This window comes from Ursus americanus, chromosome 23 (genome assembly GCF_024610735.1).
Source record: "Ursus americanus isolate L20-20 chromosome 23, mUrsAme1.1.p, whole genome shotgun sequence".
Lineage (NCBI taxonomy): Eukaryota > Metazoa > Chordata > Mammalia > Carnivora > Ursidae > Ursus > Ursus americanus.
The window spans coordinates 44,854,825-44,873,311 of record NC_142149.1 but is presented as its reverse complement, the minus strand read 5'-3'; the positions used below and the strand labels follow the sequence as shown (position 1 = coordinate 44,873,311).

Here is an 18,487-nt window from a genome sequence, read left to right as displayed (position 1 = left end):
TGGCTTGTCCTTGTAATCACACATCCTTTGCACCGGTGTATTTTGCCAAAGTTTCCAAAATGCTGCCCTTTCCTTGTCAAGTGCAATAAAATTAGAATGTGACGTTTGGCTTTTCCATTATATTGTAAAGTCTCTGAGAACACAATGTCTTACATGTTGAATAAGTGGATTAAAAATTGTATTTTGCACACATTTTTCCATAAGCCTAGCAAAGTATCTAGCACATACAATATAAAAAGTATGTGTTAATTTATTAAATCCTAGGTGTTTGAGGGATGGTTCTGGGATGGAGGAGGATAGGCATCTTTGATTCATAGATTGCTCACTTCTTAGACATGAGTGTGAAGGGCTAATTGTTGATCAGCCCCACTGATCAACAAGGATAATTGCCCAAAATGTTGGCTATCTCTGGATTCTGTAAATGCTTCATAGAGATTGCTGGTCACTTGAACCAAAACTGATGGATAAGGAAGATCATTACAGTAACTTCACTAATATTTCTGGATTCCTCTCCCCCTTTCTTAACAAAGGAGCCATGAGGGAAGACAACCAATCCTCTACCCTGGAGTTCATCCTCCTGGGAGTTACTGGTCAGCAGGACCAGGAAGACATCTTCTTCGTCCTCTTCCTGTTCATTTACCCCATCACATTGATTGGAAACCTGCTCATCATCTTGGCCATTCACTCTGACATTCGCCTTCACAACCCCATGTACTTTTTCCTTGCCAATCTCTCCTTTGTTGACATCCTCTTCTCCTCTGTAACCATCCCTAAAATGCTGGCCAACCATGTTTTAGGCTGCAAAGCCATCTCCTTTGGGGGATGCCTAACACAGTTGTATTTTATGATTGCCTTGGGTAACACAGATAGCTATATGCTGGCTGCAATGGCATATGACCGTGCTGTGGCCATCAGCCGCCCACTTCATTACACAACAATTATAAGGCCACGGATTTGTGTCCTCCTAGTTGTTGGGTCCTGGGTGGTTGGAAATGCCAACGCCCTCCCCCACACTCTGCTCACAGCTGGTCTGTCTTTCTGTGGCAACAAGGAAGTAGCCAACTTCTACTGTGACACTATCCCTTTACTCAAACTCTCCTGTTCTGATATCCATTTTAATGTGAAGGTGATGTACCTAGGGGCTGGTATTTTCTCTGTGCCATTACTATGCATCATCATCTCCTATATTCATGTCTTTTCCACAGTCTTACGGGTTCCATCCACCAAGGGTGTGCTCAAAGCCTTCTCCACCTGTGGTTCCCACCTCACGGTTGTTTCTCTGTATTATGGCACAGTCATGGGCATGTATTTCCGCCCTCTGTCTAGTTACAGCCTGAAGGATGCAGTGATAACTGTGATGTACATGGCAGTGACCCCCATGTTAAATCCTTTCATCTACAGTCTGAGAAACCGAGACATGAAGGCTGCCCTGGGGAAACTCTTCAGCAAGAGACTCTCCTCATAACCAATGTGAGGTCATATTAGAGAGTCGATTGGAGTCACCAATTAGGATGCACTTGAATATCCAGCTCCAATGTTCTCCTCCACCAAGAAACCAACTTTGTTCTTCCTAGCTAGTAATTCCTCTTCTATGAAATCTTATGATACCTCTTATGAAATTATCATTTTGTACACATTATTGTACTTTTGGCAGCACAGGAATATTGGCTTCATGTCCCAGATAAGCTACTGATAATCAGAATAAAATTCAGAAGGTCTGAAGCTCTGCTTCTACATGAACATATTAGGAATAATATCTGTCCCACTATGGTCACAAGGTGTGAGGATCACAAGAGCCCATGATTTAAAGGCTATAAATCACTATTCAAATGTTAATTGTTTTACTATTATGCTAATTACCCCTACTATGCTTACAAGCCTCTGAGGGCAAGAACTGTCTTAAAACATCACTGTACCTCTCGAAGTCTTGTCCATAAAAAGTGTTCCCAATGATTCTCAGTGGAAAGTGAGTTGCACAAATAAAAATATCACTCTCTGAATTTTAATCTGACAAAGACAGATATAATCAGACTAGATTTTATTTACCCATCCAGCCGAATCTTTAAAGGAAATGACCTAGGTAGATATTTTTGTTCTTATGCATTGTTGCTTAAACTAGACTGTTTCAAAAGAGCATAAGATTCTCCCTAGAATTTAATAAAATGATATGCACCAATGGAACTATTGCATCTTAACATAATAAATATTCTGATTTAATAATAGCATGAAATAAAGTTATTATTACAAAATTATTCATCACTATTTATAACTCGGGGTGCCAAATGAAGAAAAAAGAGGAATATTGAAAATGATGTGCTCTTGTTACTCCAGTATGGCCCAGGGAAGATGAGACTTTGATTCTGGATGATCAGCCCTGACATGCAGGTGATATTTCCTAAACAGAGATAGTTAATCCAGCAGGTCACTAAATACCCATCAAGGAACCCCACAACCTATGATTTGATTCAGTTCATGAGGAAATTATAAAACTCTCTCAAAATATTATAATACGTAAGTGATTGTCCCTAAATATCATATTTCCAACCAGGGTTACATGTGCAACAGGTGAATTGAGGGTATCTTAGAACAGTGTGCAAGCTGTTTTATTATCTACCATTTTTAACTGCCAGTGAAAATATAAAATTATTATTTTCTGTAGATAATTCACATTGTCAGCTAGCTGTCCATGTTGAAAGAACTTGGATGTTGGAAGATGACATTATTCACCATTTAATGCGTTCAGCGTCTCTAAGTCACCAAGGATGAGAACTATGCCAATTATCTTCTTTTCAGCCTAAAAGGATTTGATTACAAATGCATGTGAATCTGTGTCAATGACTGACCAAAACGGAGGAAATGGAGGTATTTCACGTAGTGAATTTTCAAAGTTGGCCAATGAAAATGTTCTATAAATGTATTGCCTGTCTCTCCCCCGTGAGAGTATGAAGATTTGGGATCTGTTTTGTTCACTGTTGTATATTCAGTACTTAGACAGTGCTGACATATAGTAATTATTTAATAAATTTGTATGAAATGAATAAATGAATCCTGCAATAGTATGTTTATTTTTTTAATGATTTTTTATTATATTATGTTAGTCACCATACAGTACATCCCCGGTTTCCGATGTAAGGCTCGATGATTCATTAGTTGTGTATAACACCCAGTGCACCATGCAATACGTGCCCTCCTTACTACCCATCACCGGTCTATCCCACTCCCCCACACCCCTCCACTCTGAGGCCCTCAATTTGTTTCTCATAGTCCATAGTCTCTCATGTTTCATTCCCCCTTCTGATTACCCCCCCTTTATTTATCCCTTTCTTCCCCTACCGATCTTCCTATTTCTTATGTTACATAGATGAGAGAAATCATACGATAGTTGCCTTTCTCTGCTTGACTTATTTCACTTAGCATTATCTCCTCCAGTGCCGTCCATGTTGTAGCAAATGTTGAGAACTCGTTCTTTCTGATAGCTGAGTAATATTCCATCGTATATATGGACCACAACTTCTTAATCCAGTCATCTGTTGAAGGGCATCTTGCTCCTTCCACGATTTAGCTATTGTGGACATTGCTGCTATGAACATTGGGGTGCATATGGCCCTTCTCTTCACTACGTCTGTATCTTTGGGGTAAACACCCAGTAGTGCAATGGCTGGATCATAGGGTAGCTCAATTTTTAACTTTGTAAGGGACCTCCACACTGTTTTCCAGAGTGGCTGTACCTACTTGCATTCCCACCAACAATGTAGGAGGGATCCCCTTTCTCCACATCCTCTCCAACAATTGTTGTTTCTTGCCTTGTCTATTTTTGCCATTCTAACTGGCGTAAGGTGGTATCTCAGTGTGGTTTTGATTTGAATTTCCTTGATGGCTAATGATTTTGAACATTTTTTCATGTGTCTGTTAGCCATTTGTATGTCTTCATTGGAAAATTGTCTGTTCATATCTTCTGACCATTTTTTGATTTGTTTATTTGTTTCTCGTGTATTGAGTTTGAGAAGTTCTTTGTAGATCTTGGATACCAGTCCTTTATCTGTAGTGTCATTTGCAAATGTATTCTCCCATTCCGTGGGCTGCCTCTTAGTTTTTCTGTTTCCTTGGCTGTGCAGAAACTTTTAATCTTGATGAAGTCCCATAAATTCATTTTATCTTTTGTTTCTCTTGCCTTTGGGGATGTATCATGAAAAACGTTGCTTTGGCTGATGTCGTAGAGGTTGCTGCCTATGTTCTCCTCTAGAATTTTGATGGATTCCTGTCTCACATCGAGGTCTTTCATCCACTTGGAGTGTATTTTTGTGTATGGTGTGAGATAGTGGTCAAGCTTCATTCTTTTGTATGTAGCTGTCCAATTTTCCCAGCATCATTTATTGAAGAGACTGTCTTTTTCCCACCGGATGTTTTTTCCTGCTTTATCAAATATTAGTTGCCCAAAGAGCCAAGGGTCCATTTCTGGGTTCTCTATTCTGTTCCATTGGTCTATGTGTCTGTTTTTGTGCCAGTACCATGCTGTCTTTGTGATCACAGCTTTGTAGTACAGCTCGAAATCCGGCATTGTGATGCCCCCAGCTTTGTTTTTCCTTTTCAACAGTTCCTTGGAGATTCGGGGCCTTTTCTGTTTCCATACAAATGTAAGGACTATTTGTTCCAGTTCTTTGAAAAATGTCCTCGGTATTTTGATCGGGATAGCATTGAAAGTGTAGATTGCTCTGGGTAGCATGGACATTTTAACTATGTTAATTCTTCCGATCCATGAGCATGGAATATCTTTCCATCTTTTTATGTCTTCCTCAATGTCTTTCAAGAGTGATTTATAGTTTCTAGAATATAGGTCCTTTACGTCTCTGGTTAAGTTAATTCCAAGGTAACGTATGGTTTTTGGTGCTATTGTAAATGGGATGGATTCCCTAATTTCTCTTTCTTCGGTCTCGTTATTCGTGTACAGAAATGCAACTGATTTCTGAGCATTGATTTTGTATCCCGCCACGTTACTGAATAGCTCTATAACTTCTAATAGTTTGGGAGTGGCTTCTTTTGGGTTTTCCATATAGAGTATCATGTCATCTGCAAAGAGAAACATTTTGACTTCTTCTTTGCTGATTTCAATACCTTTGATCCCTTTTTGTCGTCCGATTGCTGTTGCAAGGACTTCTAGTACTATGTTGAATAATAGTGGCGAGAGTTGGCATCTTTGTCGAGTTCCTGATCCTAAGGGAAAGGCATCCAGCTTTTCCCCATTGAGAATAATATTTGCAGTAGGCTTTTCATGGATGGCTTTCATGAGATTGAGAAATGTACCTTCTATTCCTACACTCTGAAGGGTTTTAATCAGGAAAGGATGCTGTATTTTGTCAAATGCTTTTTCGGCATCGATTGAGAGGATCATATGGTTCCTGAGTCTTTTCTTGTTGATATGATGTATCACGCTGATTGATTTGTGAATATTGAACCACGCTTGCATCCCAGGTATGAATCCCACTTGATTGTGATGGATAATCCTTTTAATGAACTGTTGGATTCTATTAGCAAGTATCTTGTTGAGGATTTTGGTGTCCATATTCATTAGGGAAATCGGTCTATAATTCTCCTTTTTGAGGGGGTCTTTGCCTGGTTTGGGGATCAAGGTAATATTGGCCTCATAGAATGAGTTTGGTAGCTTGCCTTCTGTTTCTATTTTTTGAAATAGCTTTAGGAGAATAGGTATTATTTCTTCTTTGAATGTTTGGTAGAATTCCCCAGGAAAACCGTCCGGGCCTGGAGTTTTGTTATTTGGAAGGTTGTTTATCACTGACTCAATTTCTTCATAATTAATTGGCCTGTTTAAGAAATCAATTTCTGGGGCGCCTGGGTGGCACAGTGGTTGAGTGTCTGCCTTCGGCTCAGGGCGTGATCCTGGCGTTATGGGATCGAGCCCCACATCAGGCTCCTCCACTGTGAGCCTGCTTCTTCCTCTCCCACTCCCCCTGCTTGTGTTCCCTCTGTCGCTGGCTGTCTCTATCTCTGTCAAATAAATAAAATCTTTAAAAAAAAAAAAAGAAATCAATTTCTTCCGGTTTCAGTCTTGGTAGTTTATAGGTTTCCAGGAAGGATTCCATCTCTTCCAGATTGCTTAGTTTTTTGGCATATAGCTGTTGATAAAAATTTCTAATAATCCTTCCAATTTCAATGGTGTTCGTCGTGACCTCTCCTTTTTCATTCATAATTTTAATAATCTGGGTCCTTTCTCTTTTCTTTTGGATAAGTCTTGCCAGTGGTCTGTCAATTTTATTGATTCTCTCAAAGAACCAGCTTCTAGTCCTGTTGATCTGCTCCACTGTACTTCTGGTTTCTGCTTGACTGATTTCAGCTCTAATTTTGGCCAACTGCTTCCTCGTGCGTGGATTAGGTGTGTCCCTCTGTTGCTGTTCCAGCTTCTTGAGGTGAGAATATAAAAACTGCATTTTAGATTTTTCTATTCTTTTGAGTGAGGCTTGGATGGCTATGTATTTCCCCCTTAGGACTGCCTTTGCAGTATCCCATAGGTTTTGGACTGTTGTATTTTCATTCTCATTGGTCTCCATAAATTGTTTAATTTGATTTTTGATTTCCTGGCTTATCGAGTCATTCCTGAGCAGGATGGTTCTTAGTCTCCAAGTGTTTGAGTTTCTTCCAAATTTTTCCTTGTGGTTGAGTTCCAATTTCAGAGCGTTGTGGTCTGAGAAAATGCAGGGGATAATTTCAATCTTTTGGTATCATTTGAGACCTGTTTTGTGTCCCAGAACATGGTCTATTCTTGAGAATGTTCCATGGGCATTAGAATAGAATGAGTATTCTTTGTTTCTGGGGTGTAGTGTTCTATATATATCTATGAGGTCCAACTCGTCGAGTATGGCATTCAAAGCCTTTGATTCTTTGCTTAGTTTTTGCCAGGGTGTTCTGTCTATTTCTGAGAGTCGAGTGTTGAGGTCCCCTACTATTAATGTATTTTTATTTATATGTCTCTTTATTCTGGTTAAGAGTTGGCTTGTGTATCTTGCTGCTCCCCTGTTGGGGGCATATATATTTATAATTGTCATATCCACTTGTTGAATACTTCCTTTAAGAATAATATAGTGCCCTTCTGCATCTCTAACTATAGTCTGTAGTTTAAAATCCAATTCATCTGATATGAGAATTGCTACCCCAGCTTTCTTTTGAGGTCCATTTGCATGAAAGATGGTAGTCCATCCCCTTACTCTCAGTCTGAATGCATCTTTGGGTGCGAAATGAGTCTCTTGTAGACAGCAAATGGATGGGTCATTTCTTTTTATCCAATCTGCAACCCTGTAGTGTTTATGGGAGTATTCAAGCCATTCACATTGAGACTGTATACTGAGAGATATGATTTTAATGATGCCATGTTGCCGGTAAAGTCTTTGTTTGTATTGGTTGTGACTTCCTTTTCTGTATCACTCCTGGGGCCTTTTTACCTTTATAGAACCCCCCTTAATATCTCCTGTAGGGCTGGTTTTGTGGGTACGAAATTGGTTAGTGACTGGCAATTCTGAAATGTCTTTATTTCTCCATCAATTCTGAATGACAGCCTTGCTGGATAAAGGATCCTTGGCTGCATGTTTTTCTCTGAAGGAGCTTTAAAAATGCTCCCCCAACCCTTTCTCTCATTCCAGGTCTGTGTAGACAGGTCTGACGTAATTCTGATGCCTTTGCCTTGGTATGTGAGAAATTTCTTTGCCCTGGCCGCTTTCAGTACTGTATCCTTGCATCTAATATTTGCGAATTTCACTATGATGTGACGTGGCATAGGTTTGTCGTGGCTGAGCTTGGGAGGGGTCCTCTTTGCCTCTTGGACACGAATGTTTGTTTCCCTTGCTAGATTAGGGAAGTTTTCAGCTACAATTTGTTCAAATATCTCTTCTAGACCTCTGTTTTTCTCCACCCCCTCGGGGATGCCGATAATTCTGACATTGGATCGTTTCATTGAGTCAGTAATCTCCCGTAACCTGCATTCGTGGGCGTGGATTTTTTTAATAGCAGCTTCTATTTTGGTTTTTTCCTCTATTAACCCATCCTCCAATTCACTAACCCGTTCCTCTGCTTCTGTGACCCTGGCCATCAGAGCCTCTAGTTTTGCCTGCATTTGGCTCATAGAATTTTTGATTTCTGTCAGATTCGCTTTCATTTCTGTCCTTAGGGATTCTATATTCTCAGTAATCTTTTCGTTAATACTTTTTTCAATTCTACTCATCATTTTGACCATCGTTACTCTGAATTCCATTTCTGATAATTTGGTTACATCCATATCCATTATTTCTGTGGCAGAGGCCACATACTCACTGTCTTTTCTTTGCTGGGGGGACTTCTCCTTCTTGTCATTCTGATGAGGAGAGGTTGTGGGGTTGTCCAGAGCCCAAATTATTGACTGGGTCCCAGGCCGTGCCCCTTGTTTTATAGGGATCTTAGGGATGTGGGCTTCTTCTTTAAAGATTTTATTTATTTATTTATTTGAGAGAGAGAGACAGACTGTCAGCAAGAACGGGAACAGAAGCAGGGGAGTGGGAGAGGAAAAAGCAGGCTCCCAGCGGAAGAGCCTGATGAGGGCCTCCTTTCCGGAACGCCGGGATCACGCCCTAAGCCGGAGACTGGGGCTCAATGACTGCGCCACCCAGGCACCCCAGGTTGTGGGCTTCTTGACTTTTCAGCCTACCTTCTGTGTTCTGGGGGAGGGGCCTGCCGCGCCGATACTCAGGTAACCCTGTTTGGGTAGAGTCTCTGTGTCCCCTGCGAGGGGGGATGGGGATGGGCACGCTGTGAGCTGGTATTTCCAGGCTTTTGTTCTCTGGCGGCTTTCCCTGGCGGTCTGCTGTGCCTCTTTTGAGAGCCAGAGCAGCAGAGGCTGTATTGTCACAGAACAGAGGGATTGTGGCCCTTCTCCACTGATGTTCTGGCCACTTTAACTCTGTTTCTGTTGGTGCTGCTCAACCCTGCAGCGACCCGGGATGTGCGCCCCACACCTGGCGTCCCTGCCCTCACTTCCAGGGCCGGCACGTCTCTGTCCTTGGTGTTTCTAATGCCACCAGCCATCCCGCGCGCACCCGGATCTCCCGATCTCTCTGTCTATGCCCAGTGAGCACACCAGGATTCCGGAGTTCCGTGAGAAGACTGGTGGCGCGTGCACCCGGTTCAGGGTCTCAGTCTGCTGTTTTGTGGGTGCCGACCGCGAGTCCGCCCGCTCCCCCGTGCAGGTGGCCCGCCAGCCGCCAATCGCCCCGCGCACGCTCCAGGAGCTCCCGGTCTCAGTCTGGATCCAGTGCGCACACCGGGATTCTGGTGTTCCGCGAGATGCCTGGTGGCGTGCGCTCCCAGCTCACAGGTCTTAGTCCGCTCTCTCGCGGGTGCCGTCCATGAGTCCGCCCACTCCCCCGTGCAGGTGGCTGCCCCTTCCCGGCGCCCAAACGCAGTGGCTCCCTCCCCCTTCCGTTTATCTTCAGATATCTGTGCGTGGGTTCACGGCTCCCTGCTTCGTTCCTCAATACTCAGTGCTGGAGATGTTCATTTGTAGAGATCCAGATGTATCTTCCTGTGTCTCAGGCTGATTCCGTGGTTATTTAGGCTGGTCTGGTACCTATCCAGCTCGACCTGGGGGACCGGCTGAAAAAGGGGTCCCCTACTCCTCTGCCATCTTAACTTTCTCTGCAATAGTATGTTTAAATGACAAATGCAACACGGTTAATTTTGTTGTTATGGGTAAGCTCAAGAAGGCCAAATGGTATGAGATGTTTCAAGTATTTCCCACAGTGAAATATTAAGTGCCAAAGAGGAATGTATAAAGAAGAAAATGTAGGGTCTTAGGAGAACTCCTTACCACTTAGCTGCTCTGTATCAGTTTCACTCTATTCCTCTGTTTAATTTGGAGAAGGGAAGTTAACCTCGTCTACTGTATCCTGCAGTAATCATAAGAATCTACGTGTACGTTAATGCAAATAAAAATCACTGCATCAGTATGTCAAGTCATCCTCTCAGCCATTTCCCTTTGATTCTGTTAAACATGCTGTTCTGGAATAAATTTAATGCCGTAATTAAATTACTTCACATACCAGTGTCCGGGGACTGACTAAGTCTGGAAAAGAATACAGTATATAGCTAGTATGTCAGTTTGGGTCAGTTCAGGCCCACTCAGGAAATATAAATCACATCTGGTTTTTTTAAACCAAGACAATTTAATACAGGGAAGTAGATACATAGGTTTGTCCTGAAAGACTATAGGAGAAAGAGAGGGATGTGAAGATAATGCAGAGATTATTAACTGCAGTAAGAAATCACTTCCCCTAGGTACAAAAGGGAAAAGTGGTGTCACTAGAACCTGGGAGCTGAGAAGGGAGTTGACCACATGTCTGATGCTTATGTCTCTGAGGGGAGCTGTCAAACAGCTGCCACTTGGTGTTCACCTGCTGAGATGACCAAACCTTCACTTCTGAGGGGGCTCAGTCCACAATAGTACTGCCTTACTACTACTACTACTACTACTACTACTACTACTACTACTACTACTATTAATATTTGGTTGCTGTGGTTTCTGTTCACCTATTATTGGGCATAGAAACACAAAAGTCATCCCAGACATAGTTCTAAACATGGTTCTCCTTGCCCCTCATTGTGTGAAAGCAACAAAATGTCCTTGGTAATTGGGTTATCTCTCCAGCCAGTAGAGAAATTCCTTTTTCTGAATGGCTCACAGAGACAGACTATAATTTTACTGTCTGAGTAACATAATAATATTAAAAAAAAATAAATCCCTTCCCTAGATAGCCTCAGGTTGAGACTTGCCATTAGAAAAAACCAAGAGATTGTAGGATTGGATCTTCCAACCCTGCCCACCAGCTTCTGGGGCAGGGAGAGTTTGCTGAAGGTTGAGCTCCACAAACACTTTTAAAGAACCAGTTTAGAAGACTTTCTAGGTTGGTGAAAGTTTCCATGGGCCTCGAAGGTAGCACATCCCACTTTCATGGGGTATTGCTCTTGGGACACTTCTGGACCTCAACATTATACCTCTACATCTGACTGTTTATTTCCAACCTTTATAATAAGCCCAGAGACCTAAGCAAAAAAAAAAAAGTAAATCCTTTATTATTATTACTGATACCCTTTTATAAGGTTACAAAGAGCTGAACAAAAAAAATTCTGGGAATAAATACATGCAACAAAAATATATTAAGAAAAAAAAAAGCAGAAACTTCTGGAAAGATGGTGGAGTAAGATACTCTCCTTGTCCTGCAGATACTCCTCAATAACAGCCACATCAGTGCAACCAACCCAGAAAATGTCTTGAAGACTGGCAAAACAGACACAGTTAATCTTATTGGGGAGGACACATCAAGAAGGGTAAAAGGGGTGGAGATGGGTTCAGGAACCGAACTCCCAGCAACATTAACCACAAATGGGAGGGACACCACAAGCACGGAGAAGGGAGAGGAGCAGACCCCACATCAGGCACCCCAGACATGGGAGACCTGCACTGGGTAAATGAGTTCATATAACATTTGTCTTTGAAAACTGTAAGGTTTAACTTCCCAGAGTTTTTACAGTCAGTGGGGCTTAAAGCCAGGTACTTTTAAAATCAGCAGGCCTGTCTATGGGAGAGCTGGAGGGTGATAGGAAACTGAGTTCCCACACTTACAGGCTCAGCATAACAAACCACCCCACCAAGATACAGCGTAGAAGCAGCAGTTTGAAAAGTGCCTGGGATATATGTAAAGGAAATTTATTTATTAATCTCAGAACACTGCTGGAGGGGCAGGGACCTTTAGGAGACTTCTCCAAGAACAAAAACCTGGTAGGCATCATATTTTTCCCCTTCCCCCAGTCCAGATAGCCAGACACTTGCAGTAACCAGTGCAAATACCCTTCACCTACCTTGGTAATACTCCGTGCGCTGTCCCTCTGTTCTATGGATCTACCCAACCAAACACACCCCATTTGGCAGGCATCCCTCCAAAGTGGTTCCTGCTATGACACATCTTGCAAGCAGCCCCAGCAAGGACAAACATCACTCCAAAGTGACTCCTTCCCTAGGGAGAGGGGAAGATAACCATGTGTACCACTTTGCCTGTAGCCCCAGCAGATGGATTAGGGTCAGACATTTGATCTGACTGCAGACCCTGCCCACCAACTGAAGCCTTTCAAGGGACAATACAGGAAAAGCAACATGCAGTTCAGTTTGCCTGCAGCCCTGGCACACAGGCTGAGGGGAGGCATCTGGTCTGACTGACAAAATGACACTGCTCAACTATAAGCCCACAGAGACCCCTGACTGGCCCCTTAACAGCACAGGGACAAAACCCTGCCCACAAATGCCCAAGTTGACCATTGCAGCTGACTGGACTGGAGGCAAACATGATTCAGCCACAATAGTAAGATAAAAACAACCTACATAGAAGACACCCTTGAAGTACCTTGTTCTTGTAAATATGGGACATCCTACTACAGAGCACCACAGGATCTCTTCTTCATAAGGCCACTACTTTCAAGATCAGGAGACATAGCTGACTTGCCTAATGCACAAACACAGAGAGTCAGACAAATGAGGAGAAAGAGGAATATGTCCCAAATGGGGGGGGGGGACAAGACAAAACTACAGCAAAAGAGCTAAATGAAATGGAGATGAGTAATACATCTGATAACAAATTCAAAGTAATGTCATAAAGATACTCACCGGACATAAGAAAAGAGTAGAGGATCTCAGTGAGATCATCAACAAAAATGAAATATCAAAAACAATCTATCAGAGATGAAGAACTCAATAACTGAAATTAAAAATTCACTAGAGGGAATCGATAGCAGATTAGAGGAGGCAGAAGAATGGATCAGTGAGCTGAAAGACAAAATAATGGAAAGCAACCAACCTTAATAGCAAAAAGAAAAAAGAAGAATAAAATAATGAGAACAGGTTAAGGAAACTGCAACATCATCAAGCATAATAACATTCATATTATAGGGATTCCAGAAGGAAAAGAGAGAGTAAAGCGGGCAGAAAATTTATTTGAAGAAGTAATAGCTAAAAATTTCCCTAATCTGGGGAAGGAAACAGACATCTAAATCCAAGAAGCACAGAAAGGCCCCAAGGAAATCAAGAGGTCCACACCAAGACATATAATAATTAAAATGGCAAAAAGTAGTGATAAAGAGAGAATTTTAAAAGCAGCAAAAGAAAACAGTTACATACAAGGGAAACCCATAAGGCTATCAGCTGATTTCTTAGCAAAAACTTTGCAGGCTGGAAGGAAATGGCATGATACATTCAAAGTGCCACAAAGAAAAAAAAATGCAAAAATACTCTGCACAGCAACACCATCATTCAGAATAGAAGGATAGATAGTTTCCAAGACAAACAAAAGTTAAAGGCATTCATCACCACTGAACCAGCCTTACAAGAAATGTTAAAGGGAATTCTTTGAGTGAAAAGGAAAGCCCATAATCATCAGTAAGAAAATTATGAAGGGAAAATTTCACAGGTAAACTCAAACATAATGAAAGTTTGTTTGATATATTGATCAGTTCTAAAACCAGTATGGAGGTTAAACCACAAAGGCAATTAAATCTATAAAAATCAGCCAAGATATTCATGAAATTAAAGAAGGTAAAGTCTGACATCATATACATAAAACATGAGGGGGGAGTTAAAAAGTAGAGCTTTTAGAATGGGTTCAAACCTAAGCAACCATCAATTTAATATAGACTATTATATACATAAGAGGCTATATATGAGTGAATGGTGACCACAAATCAAAAACCTATAGTAAGGAGGGCACGTATTGCATGGTGCACTGGGTGTTATACACAACTAATGAGTCATCAAACTTTACATCAGCAACCAGGGATGTACTGTATGGTGACTAACATAATATAATTTAAAAACATTAAAAGGGGCGCCTGGGTGGCACAGCGGTTAGGCACCTGCCTTCGGCTCAGGGCGTGATCCCGGCATTGTGGGATCGAGCCCCACATCGGGCTCCTCTGCTGTGAGCCTGCTTCTTCCTCTCCCACTCCCCCTGCTTGTGTTCCCTCTCTCACTGGCTCTCTATCTCTGTCGAATAAATAAATAAAATCTTTAAAAAAAACATTTTAAAAAACCTATAATAGATACACAAAAAAATAAAGAGAATGGGATCCAAGCATATCACAAAAGAAAGCCATCAAACCACTAGGAAGAGAGCAAGAAAAGAAAGAAACAGAGGAGAAGTACAAAAACAACCATAAAACAAGTAACAAAATGGCAATAAGTATATATCTATTGATAATTACTTTGGATGTAAATGGACTCAAGATTCATAGGGTGACTGAATGGATTAAAAAGCAAGACTCATCCTATGTGCTGCCTACAAGAGACTCACTTTAGACCTAAAGACACATGCAAATTGAAAGTGAAAGGATGGAAAAACATTTACCATGCCAATGAAAGCAAAAAGAATAGTAATATTTATAAAATAGACTTTAAAACAAAGATTGTAGGGGTGTCTGGGTGGCTCAGTCAGCTAAGCATCTGCCTTCAGTTCAGGTCATGATCTCAGGGTTCTAGGATCAAGCCCCCCATTAGGCTCCCTGCTCAGTGGGGAGTTTGCCTCTCCCTCTCCCTCTGCCCCTCTCCCCTCACTCATTCATGTTCTCTCTCTCTCTCTCAAATGAAAAAATAAAATATTTTTAAAGGAAAACAAAATAAAAATAACAAGAGACATAGAGAGACACTGCATAATGATAAAAGGAACAATCAAACAAGAAGACATTACAACTGTAAATATTTATGCACCCAACATGGAAGCACCAAAATATAGAAAGCAAGTATTGACAGACATAAAGGACAAATTTGACAGTAATACAAGAATAGTAGGAAACTTTAACACCCCATTTACATTCTTTTCAAGTGTACATGGAACATTCTCCAGAATAGATTACATGTTTAGCCACAACACAAGTGTCAACAAATTCAAAAAGATTGAAATCATATGAATCTTTTCTGATCACAACAGTATGAAACTAAAAATCACTCACAAGAAAAAAATCCAAATAGATAGAGGCTAAATAACATACTACTAAACAATGAATGGGTCAACCAAGAAATCAAACAGGAAATCAAAAAATACATGGAGAAAAGTGAAAACAAACAAACACAACAGTCCTAAATCTTTGAGATGCAATAAAGGTATTCTAAGAGGGAAGATTATAGCAATACAGGCTTACCTCAAGAAGCAAGAAAAATATCAAATAACATAACCTTTCACCAAAAGGAGCTGGAAAAAGAAGAACAAAGCCCAAAGTCAAAAGAAGAAAGAAAAAAGAAAGATTCAGAGCAGAAATAAATGAAATACAGACAAAACAAAAACAAAACAAACAAACAAAAACCACACTAGAACAGATAAACAAAGCGAGGAGCTGGTTCTTTGAAAAGAGCAATAAAATAGATCAATCTTTAGCGAGACTCATCAAAAGAAAGAGAAAGAGAGAGAGAGAGAGACAGAGATGAATCAAGTAAATAAAATCAGAAATGAAAGAGGAGAAATAATTGACACCACAGAAATACAAAGATTAGAGATAACATTATGAAAAATTATATGCCCATAATTTAGACAACCTAAAAGAAATGGACAAATTCCTAGAAACATATAAACTTCCTAAACTGAATCAGAGATTGAAAACTGAACAGGCCAATTACTAGCAACAAAACTGAATCAGTAATAAAAACTCCCAATAAACAAAAGTCAACGACCAAAGAGTTTCATAAGTTTTCTACCAAACAGTTAAAGAAGAGTTAATACCTAGTCTTCTCAAACTATTCAAAAAATATATAGAGAGAGAGGAAGAAGGAAAGCTTCCAAATTCATTTTATGATGCCAGAATTACCCTAATACTAAAACCAGATAAAGATGCTACAAAAAAAAAGATAGAACTATAAGCCAGTATCTTTGATGAATATAGATGCAAAATTCCTCAACAAAATACTAGCAAACAGAAGCCAACAATGCATTAAAAAAATCATTCACCCAAGTGAAATTTATTCCTGAGATGCAATAATGGATCAATATTCACAAATTAATAAATGTGATACATTATATTAACAAGAGAAATACTAAAAGCCATATGATCATCTCAACAGATACATGTGATGAAGTACGACATCCATTCATGATAAAAACTCTCAACAAAGTAGGTTTAGAGAGAACATACCTCAACATAATAAAGGCCATATATGAAAAACCTACAGCTACCTTCATATTCAATGGGGGAAAACAGAGCTTTACTTCTAAAATCAGGATCAAGACAAAGATGTCCACTCTTGCCACTTTTATTCAGCATGGTATTGGAAGTCCTAGCTACAACAATCAGAAAAGAAAAAGAAATAAAGGCATCTTCATTGGTAAGGAAGAAGTAAAACTTTTGCTATTTGCAGACAACATGATACTATATGTAGAAAACCTTCAAGACCCCACCATAAAACTACTAGAACTAATAAATGATTTCAGTAAAGTCAGAGGACACAAAATTAATATTCAGAGATCTGTTACATTTCTACCCACCAATAATAAAGCAGAAAGAGAAATTCATGAAACAATCCCACTTGCAATTGCACCAAAAATAATACCTAGGAATGAACTTATTCAAGGAGATGAAAGACATGTACTTTGAAAACTATAAAACATTAATGAAAGAAATTGAAGATGACACAAACAAATGGAAACATAGTCCATGCTCATGGATTGGAGAATAAATATTGTTAAAAAGTCCATACTACCCAAAGCGACTTACAGATTTAATGCATTCTCTATCAAAATACCAACAATATTTTTCACAGACCTAGAACAAATAATCCCAAAGTTTGTATGGAACCACAAAAGACCCAAAAGCCCAAAGCAATCGTCAAAAACAAAAACAAAGCTGGAGGTGTCAAAATCCCAGATTTCAAAACACTAATCAAAACAGTTTGGTACTAGCACAAAAATAGACACATAGATCAATTAAAAAGAATAAAGTTCAGAAATAAACCCATGCTTTTATGGCCACTAATCTAAAACAAAGGAGGCAAGAATATACATTAGGAAAAACACAGTATATTCAACAAATGGTGTTGGGAAAGTTGGGCAGCTACATGCAAAAGAATGAAACTGGACAACTTCTTACATCATACACAAAATAAATTCAAAATAGATAAAAGGTCCAAATGTAAAACCTGAAACCATGAAAATCTTAGAAGATTTATAAGTAGTGATTTCTTTAACATTGGCCATAAAAACCTTTTTCTAGATATGTCTCCTCTGGCAAGGGAAACACAAGCAAAATTATCCTATTAGAACTATACCAAAATAAGAAGCTTTTTTTTTTTAAGATTTTATTTATTTATGTGACAGAGAGACAGCCAGCGAGAGAGGGAATACAGCAGGGGGAGTGGAAGAGGAAGAAGCAGGCTCATAGCGGAGGAGCCCGATGTGTGACTCGATCCCGGTACGCCAGGATCACGCCCTGAGCCGAAGGCAGACGCTTTAACGACTGCGCCACCCAGGCGCCCCCAAAATAAGAAGCTTTTGCACAGCAAAGGAAGCCATCAATAAAATTAAAAGGCAATGGGGGGAGGAGTTAAGATGGAGGAAGACTAGGGGACCCCTTTTTCAGCACGTCCCCTGAGTCGAGTTGGATAGGAACCAGACCATCCTGAACATCCACAGAATCAGCCTGAGATGTAGGAAGATACATCTGGATCTCTACAAATGAACATCTCCAGCACTGAGTATTGAGATACGAAGCGGGGAGCCGTGAAACTACAGAGAGATATCGGAAGATAAATGGAAGAGGGAGCGAGCCGCCGCGTTCGGGCGCGGGGAAGCGGTAGCCACCTGCACGGGGGAGTGGGCGGACTCGCAGACCGGCACCCGAGAGAGAGCAGACTGAGAACGTGAGCCTGGAGCGCCCGTGACCAGACTGAAATGGAGCTCCGGTGCGCTCACTGGAACCAGACTGAGACCAGGAGCTCCGGGAGTGCGCAGGGGCGGCTGATGGTTGGCGGTGTTAGAAACACAAAGGACAGAGACGCGCCAGCCCTGGAAGTGAGGGCTGGGATGCTGAGTATGGGGACTGGGATGCCGAGTATGGGGCGCACATTCCGGGATGCTGCAGGGTTGAGCAGCACCAACAGAAACAGAGTTAAAGTGGCCAGAATATCAGTGGAGAACGGTCCGTGATTCCTCTGTTCTGAGACAGAGGCTGAGATTCGGCCACTACTGCTCTGACTCTCAGAAGAGGCACAGCAAACCGCCAGGGAGAGCCGTCAGAGAACAAAAGCCTGGAAACACCGGCTCACAGTGTGCCCATCCCCATCCCCACTTGCAGGGGAAAGCTAGACTCTACCCAAACAGGGTTGCCTGAGTATCAGAGCAGCAGGCCCCTCCCCCAGAAGGCAGGCTGAAAAATCAAGAAGCCCACATCCCTAAGATCCCTATAAAACAAGGGCGCACGGCCTGGATCC

The 18,487-nt window shown here is 41.1% G+C and overlaps 1 protein-coding gene across 1 annotated transcript; it reads left to right on the top strand.

Annotated features, from left to right (window-relative positions):
* The first annotated feature begins 535 nt into the window (after window positions 1-535).
* LOC123777151 (olfactory receptor 1A1-like) lies at window positions 536-1,465 on the top strand. Its single transcript, XM_045773635.2, has one exon. The coding sequence runs from the start codon at window positions 536-538 to the stop codon at window positions 1,463-1,465; it is 930 nt and encodes a 309-aa protein (XP_045629591.2).
* Window positions 1,466-18,487: the final 17,022 nt, after the last annotated feature.